Raw genomic sequence first — 21,470 nt, 5'->3', positions numbered from 1 at the left:
GCCATTAGTTATTTCAGCCATCTTCTTTATGATTGCATCCCACTGCATTAACTCTTCTTGATTCTCGTCATTATCTATTTGAGTTATTTCATAGTGCGGTTCTTCATCCACTCTAGGAATTTGGAAAAATGGATTAAAATTCTCTTCTTAGTTTCCAGGACTACTGTGATTTGAACTATTGCTTTCATTCTTTTTGTTAGTCCTTTCATAAAAATCCCTATGACCTATATATAACATCTTTGAATTTTGATTTTTATTCTTCTTCTTTCTTGTCTTTTTTTTGAAGGTTAACTGTGCAAATCTCTTAGGTCCTAGATTCATTGACCTTCACCCCCACATAAACTTCAAAAGCAATGATTAATTCCTCAATTTAAAATAGACTAAACAATGCACAATAGAGTCGCCACCCTCTTAGGGAAAAATAAAATAAATTTCTAGGTACTTCCTCAGCAGAGCATGATACAAATGATTTCGAGATTTTAAAGTAAAAGAATGATTTTGAAAATTTAACACAATAATAATAATTAGGAATTCAGATTAAATTACTTCAAGCTCGTGTATTCTGAAATGAAAGAATTTGAGTATTGGGAATTTCAGATTAAGAATAATTTACTCAATTATATGCTGAAAAATCAGAACCTTGAATATCAACTAATATATTCAGGTTTAGAAAGGATTTGAGATCTCATTTGTTTATACTTAAATGCTGATATAAAAAGCTGTCTCTAAAATCGGAATAATATCAAACAACAAATAATGAATGCTGAAATGAAACTAAAAGCTTTTTCACAACTTGGAATAAGCTTTGATAATCAAGAAGATACTAAATGTTGAATAAGAAAAATCTGAAACTTACCAAAGATTGTGATTAAACAAATCTCTTTACTGGTCTGATGTAAGAAATTTGCAAAGATTATGTGCAAATCTCCAATAAAGTCACCAATCTATTGGTTTCTAAAACCATAGATTGGAATCGTATGCTCCCTGCCAACTCAATGCTGGGATATCTGACCGGTTATGGCCAACTTGACAAGACTGATCAATTTGATTTGAGTCTTCTACACTTCTGGCTTTGCAAGGCCAAGGCGGGTGCCCCTGATTCTGAATCACTTGAACCCAAGATTATATAAAGTAGATAGATTAAATGCAATGAGAGTCTCTCAAAATGGCAAGAGGATTAGGAAACTTCTAGATTACTCAAATAAGTATAATCTCGAGTGATAACTTCGAAATGTGAATACTTCAAATTTGTAATGCTGACAAAAAAAACAAATTTAACAATTAAATAAACTTTAGAATGTTTGAAATGAAATGGATATAATGGATTTCAAATCTAATGAATATATTAACTTTCTTTGGAAAGATATGAAATGGTTGCAAGCATATGGATTAGGAATTATAAGCAAATTAATGACCATTGTCAGAATTTTGAAAGAGGGTAATAGAGTCAATATCATAAAACTCAATGTACAACTTTATCAAATTTAATGTATCAAACTATAAATAATTCAACTACCAAGATGCTACAAATTAGCTATTTTCACGCTCTTTTAAACTAGTCTATATTACTTTTAACTTACACAGAGACAAAATAGACACAAATATGGAAAACAATTCAGTATTTCACAATATTTGTGATTAACAAGTTTTAAAAGCTATTGTTAATCCAATACACTTATCCAGTATTAGATTACTTATAAAAAATATAAAATGATCATAAAGGACAGGATTATATTATATTTGACTTCTAAAACTTTGTAAAAAAATGAAATAAAAAATCCTTACTGATATGCCTGAAATTGAAAGCAATGAAGGCACTCAATGATGATGCTCTATTCCTTGTAGTTCAATTCCAAACAACACAAAAACATTTGCCAATACTTCAGAATCCACCAGCTTAGTTCAGTCATTCGATCTTTGCCATTGAGAGATTATATATCACAAATGCTTTGCCTTAAGAATGCCAAGAAACTTTTTGAAAATATTGTGTATGAAAAAAATTGTCTTCTGTTTGCCCTTATGTCTTAAATTTATAAGCAAATGAAAAGATGCGATCATAAGTCATGCTGCTCCATGAAAATAACTAATCTGAGTTGGTTGCCAATTAAAGTTAATTTAATTGCTCATAGCCTCTATCGGAAGATAATAACTTGATACACAATCTTTAATTAAGTTTATACCCAATCTACAGGGTAGGCGTAATTTCTTTGTGCTGCAGAATTGGTCCAATATCTCTCAAATCTTCTACTCAGGCTACCGTGGGAGACTTCAAAATGTTATTCTTCCATCGTGGGTAAAGAAACCATGAGACACTCAGCAATTTGCAAGATGGTGCGATTGTGATGTGGTTTGATCATTATTGAAAAAAAAAAAAACTGGAACTCCTACGCTGTTCAGTAAACATTTCATGACAGTACTCACGACAACCCAATCTAAGTTTGCAGTTTTGCCAAACGTTCTATGTGATGTGAGTCCTTCCACTTCCGCTCGAGTGCCCGCAAAAAACTCAAAAGACTATTAAATGTTGCCAATCAAACCAAACCAAATGATCTGACTTCTTGCGTAAGATTTCCAATTGTGGATATGAATTTCTCAGGTGTCTTCAGACTTCGCTATGGATGGAACGAGGGCCTTTAGATTTTAATCACATCTCTTCCTCCAATATGATGTGTTGGGGCCTCCTGTATACTGCGGAAATTCTCTTAAGCAATCATTGTCTCAATCCATGCAAGAAGATTACCAGAGTGCAGATTGTGATGAAAATTTTCCACTTTAGGTAAAGTGTAAATGGTTTCTCTAAAACCACAGAACTTCAATGTTAGTAATTACAATGTTGTTTGAAACTATTCTCGTCTTCGCATTACCACTAAGTGATGCTGAATATAAAAATGCCTCTCCATAACTTCTACAAGTTCCAATATGTAAGCTCTATCAGTTTTCGGATACTAATAAGTTTAGTCAGATCTCCTTACATAAGAAGAATCAAGCCAATCCTGATATGTTAAATATAGAGGAGATTTCGGGTGCGAGTTCTTGAAGCTTGAACTGTCAATGCTTCAACTGTGAGTGCTTGGACAGTAAAGCTGTTCACAAAATGACCATCGTCAATGTTCATCTGTGGTTCATGAGTGTTAAATATTTGAGCAATACTAATTTCTGCGCCATGCTGCATACAGCGATCAAATATTAGAGTTTCAATTTCCCTTCATCATAGCAGCTTCAGACTCTGATTGAGTTTACACTCCCCCAATATTCCCCCATCTGAGGATGCTCAAGAGGATCTTCATAGACTTCATATGTTGACTTAACTCCAATTTTCTCAGCAAGTCCCAGTATGTCCAGTGTTCAGACGCTTACTCTACTTCTTGATATTACCCTTGATGGCAGTAAAGTCTTATCCAGATTCTGCACTGCTGCTGGAACACTTGTGTATGAAAAGTTTGAAATCTGTATACAACTGGCAGTGTTCTTGTACAGATAATATCTTAGATAATTAAAAAAATGGTGCTCAGGCTCACTTCACATCAGATTTAACCTGTTATTACTTGTCAAAATCATGTCTTTGCATGTATAAACCATTTTTACCTTTGTTGCTGTTTTACTGTAACAGCATTGTTTCATTGTGAATGATATCATTACATCTGCAATCTAGATCAAAACTCCCAAGCCTGTAAGTGGCACTGTGCCTGTTGCCTAACTCCAATATATTGTTGTGAAGATGCAGCTATAATAGACGAATAACAAAAAAGTTGAGATACAAGTGATAATAGGTGTCCATTAGAGCGATCTCCATGCCTTTTTCATTTCCGTCCCCCCTGCCTTCCTTTGGGTTTACGTGGAACAAATTGAGAAGGTCGATCATGAAATCCAGGGTTTTGTCATCCTCTGCATTTTCCAAGATGAAACCGAACTCCGCATGATCTCTTTCTCGTTCCATGTTATAAATGTCACTCTGATAATGGGCGTTGGTGGTCCTCAGGTCCCAAGCAGTGGTGTACAAGCTGGAGAGAACATTGTATTGCTCTTGTATCCTGGTCTTTCAAATGTCTGGCTGGACAACAGACTAAGGGTTGTCCTGATTGTAGATTTTGGTAGTGGAATTCCCATATTAGCATGGGAGTGATTTTGAGTTGATAGAGTTGGAAGATGATTGTTTGAAGAACAAGATGGCCAAAGATTACATTTATGACAGACCCAATTAACTCAGTAATGCTGTTTAACACACAAGAAATTGAGTTTTCATACAACGCCACCTCATGAGAAGACATAATTTTACTGTTTTTGAAAAACATGCTTCCTTTAAAGATTGCCTTTGGATCGCCTCATTTAATGCAAATCAAAGCTATAATGCCCTTTCTTTGCAGAGCCTGCCTGCGGCAGGCAATAACTTGCCGAAGTTTCAAGGTGTGGATCAGAAGTTATCAACTTAGGACAACGGGTGACCAGTTAACATAGTTGTCGGGTTGCAGGGATGTGGAAGACCCAAAGCTGGGTTGCAGCTTGTTAAGTTATCATAAGTTCCGATCGGACGACAACATAAGTTATAAAAAGGAGTGCTCAGACGACGTCAACGGGTGAGAAGGAAAGTTTTTTAAATTAAGGGGTGCAAGAAATGTGGATAACACCTTATAAATTCCAAGACTAGGCTGTAAACATTAAATTGAATTGCATGAGATTGTGATCCAACTGAGCGCAGCTCAAATCTAGAGAAACTTGTGAGTGCAATCATGGTGGAAAATGAAAATTAAATATTGCTATAGTTGATATGTAGTAATCTACACGTTTATCCCATTGAAGGTAGTTTTAATATGATGTAAGCGACAAAATAATTGGGATCAAGAAGGCATTCAATGCCATTTAGAAGAGTCGACTAGGAAACAAACTATATGTATAGTGTTTAAACATATTACAATTGCTACCTCATGATACACAATATTCAGTTCAGCTTAAAAATGGAAGAGCTTAATGAATGAGTGTTGAAAACAACGGAAAGCAATTTCAGTAATGTCTAGAACAATTAATCTTCTAAAGATTATATAGAGTTGAGTCGTTTGCAATGGTCCTACAATATATTTATGTGAGAAGAGTAAATTTGCATTGATCCAACAGGGAATAATTGGAATGTTTTTTGATTCAATTGGAATTGATTTAGATTGTAGAAAAGATGATAATGTTGTTTAATTTTTTGGTATGCAAAATTTATCTCAATGAGAATTATTTATATGAATTTTTGTTATAACCTTGGGGTAGAGTTAACTTTACATGGTAGCATGTGTAGAAATTTGAATGTTCTTTATAACCCTGGTTTAGATAAAAATTTACATGGTACATGTGTAGAAATGGAGTATGTTACTCTATGCAATATATTGATAGTACAGTAGCATGCCTCCTGCCTTGTAAACATCAATTTCTGAGTTCTAATTTTTTTTTATGTATAGGGTGCTTTAGATTGATGATATATGTTTATTTTGTTATTGTGAATTGGTTTATGCGTGATAGGTTATAAGAACCCAAAAGGAGCCATTGCTATGGACACTGTGGGATAAGTTTGAAATGGACTGTGTTGGGATGTCTTTGCAGACGTTTCTTTCTGAATTTAAGCAGGAACATGGGCTTGAGGTGAGTAATATATTTTTTTCCCACCATATTTTGTATGATTTGACTCTGGCTGGACGTAGAGAAAGTCTGTTTTTTCAAAACTCTGATACAGATTGCATTATTATCATTTGTATTGTATAGTAGTTTTAGCAATATTACAAGGTTTCCAAATCCCCCCCTTTTACGTACAGTGTATTTTCAAAATGTCTTGAATTCATGGGGGGCTGTAGGGTGGGGAATGGGTGCTGATGCAGCAAGTCAATGATAGTCTCTGCCAAGTGATATCTAAAATTCAGGCATTTAAGAATTTGTCTATATACAAAGAGGGGGGGCTCAAGGAAGTGTTAGTTCAGCAAATAAATTGAAATTTCCTATGGAAAGCCAGGTCAATGTCTTAATTTTGAATGGAAGCATTTAAGATTTTATCGCTTTCTTTGAGAGAGAGAGAGAGAGATGTTCCAGCAAATCAATAGAACTACTTTTTAGTGCTATAATTTTTTGTTTTTTGCAATACTTCCTAAAAACAGAATAATATGCAGGTTGAAACAGCTTCAAGTTTGGAGGGGAAATTCATTATCGAACCTAAACCTATATTAAGAACTGCAGACAAGCTTTAGGGGTTGAATCCCAACTGAAATGGAGATACCTTAGTATTGAATTTTTGATATCTTGATACACAAGTGGAGAAGAACCACCCAATCTTAGAACACCTCAGGAACTAGAAGGGACATCTATCATGTTGCAAGAACAGTAGGTTCTGCTTTGACCTCGTTAGATTGCCATAAAGTTCTGATAAATTAATTTAACAATGCTGATTACAACAATAGGCAATACTATGGTATATTTTCTTCAAAACTAATGACCAATAGGAGTAAACACTAACATCGAAAATACATCAACCTACCTTGATTGGGAGCATGAAGCTAAACGTTACAGGTCTTCTATATCCAGAAACAAGAGTTGCAGAACTGTCACAGCCATGTAGGATGGCAAATTTGCTACTTTAATTCCTTCAAATCATGTCCAAGGTTGCCGTGCTTTTCAACAATTCAAATGCAGACAACTATGCCCAGGACTAACGAAACAATTTCCAGTCCCACCCAGCTGCACTATATTGTATTGCAAGACATTGGAATAATGAATAGGTCTGAAACAACAGTGTTGACTCTTCTAGTTCTTATCTATGCCAACCTTGTGTGAAACAACACAAACTGTGATCAGTATGAAGAAATACCTTGCAGGGGATGGTGCTAATATGCTGTTATGGAGCAGTATCTTGATGTTTACTTACCACAATCAACTACTGAGAAGTTATGTAGCTTATTTAGCGCTGGAGAGATCATCAACTGACCTGAGAACACTCCCAAACCACTCCAAAATGATCAAAAGTAGAAGAAACATTTATAGACTCTTACACTCCAAACTCATCATTCGCTTGGGTTTTGAGGTTGCAGATCTGCTATAAAATGCTACAGCAGTGGAATCTTTCATTGAAAACACCTCCATAACCAATTTAAACTTCACCAATGATTGTCAAACTGATCCCAATACATCCAACTCCTTAAAATAACATTTGCATAGCAGGAAATTGACAATTTAGCATGCTAATAATATATTTTCAGTCATGCACCACTGAATGGGGTGCTGGAATAAAGGTGTTGTCCTGCATTTTGTCACCACAAAATGTAGGTAATAGTACAAAACTTTTTCAACTTAGTTTTGCATTTCTCTAAGTTTGTTCATTATTTAATTGGTTAATATTGATCAACCAATCAACTTTGATTGATATAATGAATCCTTTTACTGAAGTCTTGTGTCAAGTCTTTTTAGTTTTATGTTTGTTGAGCTTGTGCTTGATTTTTTAAGCCTTCAATGTTTTTTTTTTCTCATTTTTGAGTGCGTGTTTGTTAGTTTTTGGTCTTAGATTTGCTCAAATTATTGCTTTAGTTTTGCCCTTCAATTCGATCTATACTAGAGCTCATTTGGACTTGTCAAAAGATATGACCATTTTGGTGCCCAAAAGGTGTACTCTTCAAGTGCACCTGCACGGTTTAAAATATCATGTTATATTTTAAAGTTGACATTCACTTTTTTAAAAATATAAGTTTTCAAGTTACTATATCACTTAAACTTATCAGTTAAGTGACTATAGTGCACTTTATGTTATATTTTCATGTTAAGTTGCTTTGTAAAATTTTCACTTAGTTACTATATTAACTATATAGTTTGATTTAATTTTTGAGTTTTAATTCAAAACATATTAGTAAATATTACTGTTTGAATGATATTTGCAAGGTTGCATGGGTACGTGGGTACAGGAACGGGTACGGGTACGGGAGTGGGTATGGGTATGCATATTTTTCAAAATAAGGGATGGGGGTACGTGTGTATGCCTAATTTTTTCTATATAATTAATATTTTATAGAAAATATAAAAATCAAAATATATGCCATGAGTCATGACATTGAGCATTCAAAACAAGAAATTTGAAAATATAAGCCATAAGTCAAATATATATATACCCTATTGCTGAATGTTTAAAGTATTTTTCATAATAGGGGACGGAGGTACTTGGGTATGTCAAACTTATTTAAAAATTACACTTTTATATTTATAAAAAATCTGATTTTATGAGTCATGACAATGGTTTTTCAAAACAAGAACAGTGATAAAGTTTGCAAATGTAATGTACTGTTTTCAGTTTTAGATTTGTTATATGTTTGAAATAATAATACATGATAAATGCTTAGATGCATAACAAAGAAGGCAGACTTTAAACATGAACAAGAAGATCCTAAACCATATGACAATGACATATTGCAAATGATAAACTTTTGACTTGAACAGTGATAAAGTTTATTGTTAATGAGTATCAAAGTTTCAAACTGATTTGGTATTGAATTAAGTTTGATAAACAACAAGCTAATACAAAAACAAAAACCAAAAAAAAAAAATCAGAATCTTAATCAAGGTCCTTAGCTATGATGCTCTCCACCGAGTACCCAGTACGTGGGATACGTGTACCCGGTACTTGGGTACGTGGGTACGAGTACTAGGGGTGTGGGTACGAGTACCCATGCAACCTTGGATATTTGCACATTATATATTAAACTATAGTGTAAATATTATTGATGAACTAATTAAGTGATATTTCTTCAAAAATCAATTAAACATGTGCTCAATTGATCACTTAAGTTGTGCAAACATGTCTTTTAACCCATTTGCATGTAAAATATGCAAAGGCTCCTAGAGAATGCATTTTGAGCTAAAAGGCATACAAATGCTTTTAACTTAAAATATGCAATGGACCTTCTAGAGTGAGCTTATGCATTTTCAAGTTTTTAAAATGTGCAATCACCTCTGGAGGATGCATTTTGCACTAAAGACTTATGCATATTCAAGTTTTTAAAATATGCAATGCTCCTTCTAGAGTGCGTTTTGCATCTTGAGGGCACATGGCATATTTTCAAAACATGTCATTGCACTCCAAGAGTGTTTTTTTACATGGGCAAGTCATATGACATATTTTTAAAATGTGTAATAACACTCCAAGAGTGCATTTTTTACCAAATGCATATTTTAAAACATGCAAACACTCCTCAAGAGTGCATTTGGCATGAAAAAGGCAATAGACATGTATTTTAAAACATGTAATCTCTCCTAGAGAATGCATATTGCATGTATTTCATGCATTTGCAATAGGTGAACCCGAATTTGAAGTTTCAAGGGAAAAAAGCTTAATGTTTTCTTCCTCCAAGAACATGTTTTCCATTAAAATGCTAAGATCTACTACCCATATAATGGCTTGAAATTCATCACAAGGGGGGCGTTTTTTAGCTTTAATGCATACACATGCATTTGGGGGTCATGATTTTGTATATTCAAGACAAAAATGAAAAGGGCACATTTTTGTTAAAAACACCAAAAAAATGGCATTTCCAGCCCATATGTTTGGATCAATAGAAGTTGTTTTTGAGTTTTAATGCATGTTATTGCCTTTGGAGACCATGTTTTTGGCATTCTCATGCCAAATCCGACCATTGAATGCTCATTAATCATTCATTATTTCCAAGTGTGGGGGAAGTCAAACAGTTGTTTTTAATTTGAGGGAGAATTGGGCTTCAAGTCTATTAAACTTGTTATTTTGGCCCTTTGATCTCCAAGTAAGTGGGCAATATCAATCTTGCTTATTAATGCATAAGTCTTGCTATTTTGATGTGTATTTTAGCTTCGATGTTGTACACTTGTTCATGTATATGCCATTAAAAAAGCATTTTGCCTTTAAATATGATGAAAAATCTCATTTTCATACTTTTGGATTTTCCCGAAACTCCAAATTTGAATGTGTACTTTAAAGTAACTTGCCCCTTGGCATGTTTGAGTCCAAAATCAAAGGCATGTGTTTGTTTTGTGCTTGTTTTTGTTGTTTGTTTTCTTGCTTTCTCGTTTTTCTTCATTTGGAAGGAATTGCAAGTTCTTTCACGTTTCACTTCACCCCACCTTCCACCTTTTCATGCAAGTGCATCGTTACATTCCACCTACATCATTACATGCTATAGCACATTGCATCTCATTCTTCACATGCAATCACATGTAATCTCACCCTCCATCCGCACTTATTTAATCTCATTCTTCAGTCTCACTTACATGCATTTCTATCCTTCGAACCCGATCACATGTCACAATTCACTTTACATGTAATTGCATCTTAAGAACCCTTTTTTTTTACTAAAGGTCACTCTTTAAAAGTCAAAAGTCATCATTTGCATGCATTCACATGCGCCCAACCTTCATTCCTCCAAGCATTTCCTCAAAAACCCATCATTGCCCACATGCAATCCATTCTTCTAAGTCCAACTTTGCTCCTTTCCATCCAAATACATATCTTTTCCAATTCATTTCCACCCATCATATGTGTTTCATAAGTATCTAATCCACACTTTGAACACTCATCCCTAATGGGCGCACTTCTGAAAATATGTCAAAACTTCTTCAAACAATAGTGACATCCTGTCAAGAAGACATGCTTTGATTCTCAATAAGTAGTAATTCATTTGATCTTCATTTTCCTAATGGTTATCCGAGAACCTTAGTTCGTGTGAGAATGCGCCAAGCACTTTGCTTCAAAAAATAGAGAGTTAAGGGTGCTAATGGAAAGTTGTTCTTAGTTTACATTCGGTTATCATCAAGAAGGTTTTCAAATGGTCAGAAACTCTGTGTTGACCTACAAAGGAGAATTCATGACAACTTGAATGAAAAAAAGCTTGATCACATCAAGTTTTTAAATGACAACAAACAATCCATCAAAAAGAGTTAGAGGCTATCAAAAGACGAAACACCATGGTTATCAAGGTGAATGCAATGACAAAAAATACAGGAACTCTCAATGCTATGATCATCAGGGATTGAATCGCTAAGTACAAGGCCCTTCAGAACAATCCCTAGGATTGTTTCAATACTCTTCCGTCTTCTTCCTTCTTTAATTTTCAGATTGGAGAGGATGTATTCCATGAAATTGTGTAATTACATGTAATATGATTTGCATGTCCTTGTGACATATTTTTCAATAATTTCTCTTGTTAGTTAGACTAGGTCAAAGTTGGTTGAGTTACTCCCACTTTTTCCTCTTTTTTCTCAGCTCCTTTGTCTATATAAAGGAGTGCCCCCACATTGTAAAAATCATCTTTTGTTGTATATAAAAAAGCTTTGTCACATTTGTACAAGCATAACTTTGATTGTGTAGCACAAATTTGGGAGAAAAGCAAATAAAAGAAGCAATTAGATTTGAAGCTTTGACTGGAAGCAATTGTGATAGAGCAAATTAGAAGCTTTCACTGTAGTTTTTGCCTATTATCTTTGATTCATGTTATATTGTGTGTTCAATAATAGAGCATAGTGAGTTATTACCATCTCAAATTTACGAAAAAATAGTTACAATTCCCTACTTTTTGGAAGTAGTTGTGCTACAATGGTAGAGGTTACTCTTATAGCATAGATTGAGACTGGACTTAGAGCCAAATTGGTACACTTTTAGCTAGCCTTTGAGTTAGTGTCGGTTTATCGGTATCACCGTTTGCAACATTAGATAGAAGTGTAGTTGGAGGTTTCATCTTGCCCACTACTCACTCCATGAGTAAGTGGATTCTTTTCTGAAAGTTGAGAAGAAAGAATATTGGTAATACCCTTTCAAAATCTCTCAACTTCTTGCTTACCTTGAGTTGATCCAAGGTACAATGAGAAAGGGGAGCCTTCCCTTCAAGTTAGGAGAGACTCTATCTCGTACGCTATGGCTGGTCATCCTATTTTGATACTGGATCTTACTCAAAATTGTCAATTGTAAAATATCCACCCAACAAAAGGTTAGCTAGTTAAGAATGTTCATGACTCTTCAAATCCTTATTTATTCAATGGGTAAAGCCCTTAAAATGTTACCCAATACCAAGGCAACTCCAGTAATGTAAGGAACCCTACAAACTTCAGGCACTTCAGCTCAAAAATCTTCATGCCATACTTCAAGCAACCTGTAATGAGGTATGGCCTCTTTTAGGGATCTATGCCAGCAACAAATAGTATCAAATAACTTCATAATGGGGTTGCCCAGCCACAAAAACACTTAAATTTCCTCATATATGAAGTTCACCTTATTGGCACCCTGACCAAATTTTTCTTTTCAAACTTGCAAGTGTCTCCTTAGGTCCTTGTTTTTGGCCCGTCATAGATTACCAATCTAGCCACTCATAAATGGGCTACCTTGGTTAAGTCATGTTTATGTTGTGCTCATTTGTAAAAAATCCAAAGTTTTGGTTGCATTTGCTCAACTATAATGGGTACCCCCAAAATTTGCTTACAAGTACTCACAACCATATGGTAATTTTATAAAACACTTAGCTTGCAGTCTCTAATTTCTTGTTATGTGCTACAACCCTTATGGCTCTAAAAGGTTTGTCTATATTGTGTTGTGTTTGGCATGTTACATAAATACAGGAATTGGAAAAGCATGACATATATCATAGAAATAACCAGCACACTATATTTATATTGATTTCCAAGAATTAATAACAAGGACAAAGCCGACTCATTGAATACTCAAGCAATAAATCGGAACAATCATTGTTTACATCAAATAGTTAAGGGCGTGGCCCTTGCGTTGACCTACTGCAAAAAATATGCAACTACTTCAGTAACTTGCTACAGTAACTCGGCTGCTATAATGACAACTGCTACAGTAATTCGGCTGCTATAATGACAACTGCTACAGTAACGCGGCTACAACAATGATACAATTGCTACGGTGATGTGTTGCTAGAGTAACTCAGCAGCTACAATAACTTGCTACAGAAACTCGGCTGTAGCTGGAAATGCACCCAATCTGCCAAATATAAAGCTGATAGCAATAAATTCTGAAGGCCAAACCTCAAGGGAATGACATCTAGAATGTCACACGAGAGGATAGACGTCCTCTAATGCCAAGAACAGATTTGCAACTCATGCATCCATTTTCTTCTCATATTCAACCTCCCAAATGAAGCCACTCACGCTCCCTTTTATTCTTTCTCCAAGGGTCAATTCCACTTACATGAACAATGTGCGATAAAAGATCTGCAATAAAATACATATTAAAATAATCACTTATGTCTTCCTTATGCGCCCCTTTTGATTTGCACACATTCCCATAAAATTTAATATTAAAATAATACTTTAATATTTTACAACTAAATTAATTGTTACTTTAATAATACTTTAGGCGTAAAAATATATTAGCTATTAGACTCCGAATAACACGAGTGATAGTTCATCAAAAAGCTCTCCCTGCGGATTATCAAATTGAATCACTAAAACTAGCCTCCCCTGTGTCCTGTTGACTTACTAAAGATAGTAGGTATACCTGAGACTGAGTAAATCAACTCCATTTTGGCCCAAACTGGAGATGACTCGAACAAAACACTCTAAGATCCCTTTAAACCCTTCTTTAGCCCTCGAGACCATGTAGAATTAGGTTAATGCACACACACTTGGTTGATTGCTAAAGTGGGGACATTATAGTCCACCCCCCTTGAAATTGCTTGTCCTCAAGCAATCACAGTCCAACCTACTGAATAACTTGCTCACTATCCCATGTAGCATCCTCCTTCGGCAGGTCTTTCCATCTAACCAAATACTCCTTAACTATCTTGGTTCTGAGTTTCTTCTCTCAAGTGTCCAAAATAGCCTTAGTTACCAATACAAGCTTCCCCTCCTCATCCATAGGGGGTTAATCTGTAGAAGGAACTAAACTCTAACCAATGGCTTTTTTAAGCCTCGACACATGAAATACATTGTGCACTCAACTGCCCTCTGGAAGCGCAAGCTCATAGGTGACTTCTCCCACTCTACGAGTCACCTTGTAGGGACCATAAAATCTAGGCTTCAGCTTCTCTGCTCCGCTCCTCTTGAGCAAATGACTGACTATATGAGTGTAGCCTGAAATTCACCATATCCCCTACCTCGAAACTACTCTCTACCCTATGTTGATCAGCATACAACTTTTGCTGATTTTGAGCCTGTTGTATGTTCTCTTTGAGTGCTCTCTAGATATCCTGACTATCCTACAACAAGTCTTTGGCTTTGACTTTGGGCACTCGGCTGTTCCCCAAAACTAAATCCATGAAGTTGGGTGCTTCATACCCATAGAATGCCATAAATGGATTCATCCTGATGATCATGTGATATGTGGTATTGTAACAATACTCCCCTATGTATAATCACTTGACCCAAGCTCTCTGCTGCGCAGTCACATAGTTCCACAAATAGCCTTCCACCCATTTATTTACTATTTCTGTCTACCCATCTGTCTGAGGATGGTAACTTGCACTAGGTGTAAGATCTATACCGCATAGCCTGAACAACTCCTACCGAAAGGCGCTCATGAACTTGTTATCCCTGTCACTAACAATAAATCTTGGTATCCCATGCAACCCAAAAACCTCTATGAAGAATAAATTTGCGACCTGTGCTACTGTAAAACTAGAAGGAATAGCAAAGAAGTGAGCGAACTTTTTTAATCTATCTATCACCACATAAATACAATCTTTTCCCTGCACTCGTTGTAAGCCAGTGATGAAATCCATAGAAACACTTGCCCATTTTCTATCCGGAATGGGCAAGGGATGTAGTAAACCTGCAGGAAATGTGTGCTCTCCCTTGTTCTGCTGACAAACTTTTGAACATCATCCTTGAGCCCTCTCCATGAGAACCACTCTCGGATTTGCCTATCTTGAAGACCCCTAGATGCGCCGCTGTAGGTGCATCATGAAATGCCCTCAAAATCTCCTTTCTAAACTGTGACGTAGGGATCAAATAAACCTTGTCCTAAAATGTGATCAACCCATCCAACACCGCATATTTGTCATCCTGGAAGGTGCCTGCAACTATCCCAAAACCCAATCATCTCCTACATGCTCCGCTGCAATTCAATCTCTCCAATCTCTTGAAACCTCTACCAGAGCACATAAGTGAGGTCTCCAAGATAAAGCATCAACCACCACATTTTTCTTACCTTTGACAAACTCTATATCAAAGTCATAAGCTTGCAATTTAGTAACCCATTTCTACTACCGATCATTAAGATCATGCTAACTCATGAAGTATTTAATACTATTGTGATCACAAAACACCCACCTACCAAATATGATTGGAATTTGGCCAATGCATGCATTATAGCCAACATTTCCCTATCGTAGATAGAATAATTCCTCTCAACTCCTCAGAGCTTCCTACTCTCGAATGCAATGGGGTGTCTTTGTAAGGAAACTAAAGTGCGGAAATAGCTTCCTACACTAATCTCTTAAGAGAAGTATGGTGCAAATTCTATTAAAATATTTTACACTTACAGATTCAATATCATGTAAACAACAATATTTCGGCCAAGCAAGCATAAAGAAAATAGATAGAGAAAGAAACACATAACACAAAGATTTGCCGGTGGGGAAAAACCTTTCGGTAAAACAACCCCACCCCTTCAGAACCTGCACAATTTATTATCTTCAACACAAGGTTACAATACACTTGCAATGCAAGTTCAACAGCGACAACAGAATACTCCAATAGCAACTCATAGTACCAACAATACACTTTTTCGCATACTCCTCTTCGCAACCCTAAAAACGCTTATATCATGCGCTTCACTTTAGGGTTGCTCCCAAAGGTAACCGTATTAGGGTTTTACCATTCTCCGAGAAAATAGGAACCCTAAAAATTACCCCACTATTTGGGTAGAGTGTATAGTACTCAAATTTATCAGTTGCGACATGTCTTCACCTGTGATTGAATCTTCCTAACATAGCTCTTACGTGTCATAGGAATCTGTCATAACCGTTTTAGCTATGATCTCCTTATACACAATTCAAGATGTCGACACATCAACATTATTTGCAAGAAATACATCTTACAAAACAAATAATAAGAATAGGACTTATCTAAGGTTGAGACACCTTATTCCTAACAGTCTCTCCTATATCAATACTACTCCTGTCTCGTCTCCTGAAGCATCACATTGAACTCAAATGGCTTCATGAAATCAAGTAGAGCTAGAATTGAACAAGATGACATCACCTGTTTGAAGTGGTCAAAATATCTCTAGTTGCCTCTGTCCATGTGAAGGCTCCTTTCTTGGTAAGATTTGTCAAAGGTGCGGCAATATGTGAGAATCCCCTAACAAACCTCCTATAAAAACCACATAAACCAAATAACCCCTTAAGTTGTGTGAGGTTTGTGGGAGTAGGCCAATCCACAATAGGTCTAATCTTTTCATGATCAACCCAAACGCCATTGGCACTAATGATATGCCTAATGTAAAGGAGCTCAGTCATGGCAACCTCGCATTTTGATTCCTTGGCATAAATGACTCTCTATCCAAAATAGAGAACACCTCCTCCAAATGCTGTAAGTGCTCCTCCTAGGTCTTACTGAAGACAACGATGTCATCAAAGATGACCAAGACAAATCTCCTCAATTGCCCCCTGAACACCTAGTTCATACAACTCTAAAATATGGCAAGTGCATTGGTTAGCCCCAAATGGCATAACCATAAACTTGAAGTGGCCATAGTGACATCAGAAGTTCGTCTTCTCGATGTCCTTTGTTCTCATCCTGATCTAGTGGTATCCGGATCGTAAATCGATTTTGGTGAAGAAGCATGCTACATGCAACTCATCAATTAGCTCATCAGTACTAGGAATGTGATACTGGTTTTTAATTGTTTTCTTATTTAGTGCCCTATAATCGATGCACATGCGCATCGTCCCATCCTTCAATAGAATTACTACTGAAGCTAAAGGGCTTTTGCTAGACCTAATGTGCCCCATCTCCAATAGCTCCTTAATTGCCTTCTCTATCTCATCCTTGTGTTTCTCAGGATGACGATAGGGGGTAATCATGACCGGTTTGGCTCCCTTCTCGAGCTCAATAACATGGTCTATTCTCCTGTCAGGAGGAACCCCATGTGGAATATCGCCAAATACTTTGGCATGCCTATCGAGTATCTCTTGGATATCTGGTGGATGACTCTTTACCTATTATGGCTCTTGTGGATCTGGCATAATGAAACACTCTATGTCGTGATGTCAAAAAGGTCTTTGCATTCTCCTTAGGGAGATACTCTATAACTCCCATCTGAAAGTCCTCTAAGTACAACAATTCTTCCCTCATGCTGGAATCTCATCTCCAATTTTGCTAGGTTGAGTGTGAACTCAACTAGCAAGGCCATCCATGTCATGTTGAGGATGACATCATAGTCTTCCATGTCTACTGCATAGAACTCATTCTCCAACTCATAGCCATCTCCAAACCTAATGTGAAGATTAGATATCTTCCGAGTGCATAATAATTTGTCACAATTAGCTACCATAACTCTAAACCAACATGCTCCTTAGTTTGTAAACTTCTCGTGGCTACCAATCATGCATCTATGAAGTTATGTGTAGCTTTGGTGTCAATGAGAGATCACTTTTTGTCCCTGGATAGTCCCCTTGACCCTAAATGTGATCGTCTTTTGAGCCCTTGTCAATCATCCCAATGACCTATCATCCTTAGGAATGTCATTCCCCTCCAGAGTGTTACTCTCATCCAAATCAGAGTGCTGATCCTCCCCCTATAACTGTGACTCCTTCGCTGAAAGATACTCCATTTGATTTGCCTTAGCCTTGAGAGAGCACTAATGAGATAAGTCCCAAGGCTCTCTACAATGAAAACACAACTTCTTCCTCAACTCATTCAGGGTGTCATTATCCAACTTCCTATTATCCCCTTTCAGTTGTGCGTCCTAGTAAAAAGGTTTTTTGTCCTTATCCTTATCCTTATTCGTATGTGAATCCCTAGGCTAAAATATGCTCTTAAAAGAAGGTGCTAAGTCACGAGCCTTCTTAGTGGCCTCTTGTAATGTAGCCAGGTCATGACCCTTGACCCAACCCCTCAAGAGATCTGAAAGTTCATCCATAAATAGCACTACTAATCTCTTCTCTGAAATATCTGTAACCAACACAACCAACCTCTGAAATTCACTGATGTATGTCTAAACTGATCCCCACTGCTTGTGCTGTGCCAACTCTTTAAACTATAACTCGAAATCTTTGGTGTCAAATTTCTCTATGAGTCTCTTAGTGAACTCCTTGTAAGTTGTGATCTGATTATGCTCCAAGGTTACCATGCCATGGTGCCACCACTCATGCGCTGGACCATCCAAATGAATAGCCGCATACTTGATAGCCTCCTTCTCAGGCATAGGATTCAGCTGGAAGTATGTATATGGCATCAAGTCACTTCATTTCCATTTCTACTCTTTTAGATTGCTTTGCTTGTATGTATTTTTTGCATTCTAGCTCTCACTTACAGGGACCAACTTCTCTTGATGAGACAACACAAATCTAGCAACACACTCTCATTTCAATGCTAGATAATAGATACTAGCTTCCCTCATCTTTTCCAAGCATGCATCACCAACAACACAATTCAAACAACCACTCCAACATAATCCAAACTTTCATTGTTTGTGAGTAGGAATACAACTGCTTTGGATCTTCATTAGTTCTTGAGCAGAAGTAAATTCTTATGGACACTGCATCTACAAGTCATCAAGAAAAACACATCATACTGTATATTTAGTTCAATATGCCAAAGTTGACCTTGTCCTATTTCTAGCATTGTCTCCTAAGAAATGTAGTATTTGCATCTCTACAAGAAATGACAAACTGTCATACCCAAAATTAGGGCAAATTGTCATGCCCAAAATTAAGGAAAAAACTCACCATCAAATCATTATACATAAGATAGCAAGAATTTATCATAATATCCTCAACACGTTTTGTAGCAAGGACCATATAAATTTCCCATACCATCAACTTGACATGCCCTATATCCATTCAAATCTCCTATATAGGATTTAACAAAGAAGTTCATATTTAAATAAGTACAGGCGAGAAGGGGTCTTACATCCTCTCCCTCTTGCCTTTGACTTCCTCCTAGAAGTCTCTCAAACTAGGGCATGCATCTTATGCTAGACCTTGTCTAGACTTATCCCAAAGCTTACACTTGTATGAGACTCCCTAGATTAAGGCTTCCTCGTATTGTAACAAGATTGATTATTTTTACTTCGGAGTTTTCGTTGCATCCTAATTCCTAAATTGGACACTAAATAAGTTCATCGCGACCATGCATTCTTCGCAAGTAATGATACCTTAGGTTAACTTTTAACTTTAACTAGTCCTATGCTATGATACAATCGCTTAAAAAAAGATCGAAAGATCACTACTACTATTCTTGCATTACATGTATTGTTTTATTGTGTTTGTGAAGGATGGGAAGATGGTGTTTTCAATCTTGTTCTTATTTTTTCGTTACATTTGTTTGAGGGATTGTTAATGGGAGTGATGACATTACTCACCTTTGGATAGAGAAGAAGTGGCCATGTGTGGGTGAAGGGGTTAGTTGCGACTCTAAGGAAGTGCAGAGTCTCTTCTCATGGACGAGGGAAAAAGGCAAAAATAATAGAGAATATACACCCCCCCCCCCCCCAAAGATTCCCACCTAATAATAACAATGCATATTTTAAAGGCTAGATCAATACATACGGCTATAAGAAAATAAATTCCTTGGAAAGAGGCACCATCAAAATATATATAAAAGGATTTTTGAAACAGCAAGTTGGAGGAGTAGGGATGTGACCCACGTGGGCCCCACAACCCACTCACCTCCTTCCTTGCTTAAACTCACGTTGACTTCCATATATTGGTGGGCATTCAAAATATAATTATGAGAAATCTTTTTGAAACCATGTTTGTAGTCCTTTACATGGTCAACCACCCTAGTTATCTCCACTTCCTCCAAACACATCCCAATCTCCCCGTGCGTACTTCTATGCTCATAGTACTCTGCAGAAGGACATGACAGGATTGGGCAGCATACCATTGTCTTGGGGGATGCCCAAGAAAGTGGCTAGTCCACTTGCCAAGTGGAAGATAGGCTTAAGATTTAGTATATTAATTAAATTTTGTAAGTTAGCTATGTGTGTAGTTATGTCAATTAATCTGAGAGCATTTAAATAATTACTTTTGTAGTTTACCTAATGATTTAACTTTAGGTAGTAATTATATGAGTTGTTAATATATGTTAAAATAATGTATAGGATCAGTTTTGGCATGTTCGTAATGGGGTTTTATGGATAATGGTCATTTTGCTTGAAGTTGAATAGGATAGGTACTTAGGAATTGGTTATAGTTTGTTTGATATTTAACTCATTGTATGCCATTAGGTTATTATTTATTTGAATGTATATGGGTATATGAATAGCCTAATTGGATTTAAGCAAACCGATTGTAGCCAATTATGTCTATATTAAAATAGGACTTCTTCTCACAATAGTATTACATGTTGATTGGTAGTAAGATTTCGTATAAAGTTAGGGAATCAAATTTATTAAGTTGCTATATTTACACAAACTTCACTCTTTAAATGTTAACCTAATAGATCGAACTTGTTAACGAAATCGGAACCTAATTATTCCCTTGTCTTGATAGTGTACTTTTAACCGACGACATAATAATTTAATCAATTGAACCTTATCAACCCGGTATTAAGTGTTCCTGTAACAACATTATGGACATTTGAACCTAGTAAAGTATGTCATCTCTAATGACATTTGAATCTTAGTGGGTTGATCAATTGAATTCATTAGTATTTCTAAACCTAGAAGCGAGAACGAAACTTTTTAAATGCACCTTATCTTCTCCCTATTGCTGTCATTTGAATGTTTATGTGAATCTGCATCTTAACTCTAGACACCAGTAAACTAATCATGCAACCTCGAGACTCAAAACTTATAAACTTTGTCATATCGTTATCTTATTTGCAACTCATTCAATGTTAGTATAGACAATTTAGTTGTTATCGTCTTTAAAAAAAATTTGATGGTGTGTTTTTGCACTAATTTTGGGCATGACACAAATGATCAAAGCACATTTTGTCTAGCCAATGCACTTGCGTAACATTGGACATAAACAATTCTTATGATGTGATCTTCCCTTGTGCACACAAAACATCGAGGTGTATTACGTCAAGATGATTTTAGCTGAATGCCTTAGCACACATCTACACAAGCATCGATTTGTAAATAATGGCATACAAGTCTACATAAAACAATTGTGCATGCACTCTTCAGTTATGTCACACAACTTCATGGCCACTGGCCATATGAAGAGCATGCACACGAGCTTCAAAAGCTTCACCAACTTCTCACTCACATCTCTCTCTGCATTGTTTTCAGTTTGCAGGAGTGCACATGCATCTACACCAAAATGAGTAGTTTGGCTTCTCTTGTTCCACATGGATGCGCTAGTTAACAA

General features: G+C 36.3%; 1 protein-coding gene across 2 annotated transcripts in view; it reads left to right on the top strand.

Annotated features, from left to right (window-relative positions):
* The window catches only part of LOC149556938 (uncharacterized), a 264,534-nt gene that overhangs the window by 216,321 nt on the left and 26,743 nt on the right, over window positions 1–21,470 (top strand). For both annotated transcript variants that reach the window (XM_089831574.1, XM_089831573.1), the window contains exon 11: window positions 5,500–5,619. In XM_089831574.1, coding sequence (XP_089687700.1) covers window positions 5,500–5,619 — 120 coding nt within the window. The remainder of the gene's footprint in view (window positions 1–5,499; window positions 5,620–21,470) is intronic.

Source organism: Cupressus sempervirens, chromosome 5 (genome assembly GCF_028749045.1).
Source record: "Cupressus sempervirens isolate cs-2001-9-10 chromosome 5, ASM2874904v1, whole genome shotgun sequence".
Classification (NCBI taxonomy): Eukaryota; Viridiplantae; Streptophyta; class Pinopsida; order Cupressales; family Cupressaceae; genus Cupressus; species Cupressus sempervirens.
The sequence above is the reverse complement of the archived record's forward strand: the minus strand, read 5'-3'. Positions and strand labels throughout refer to the sequence as shown.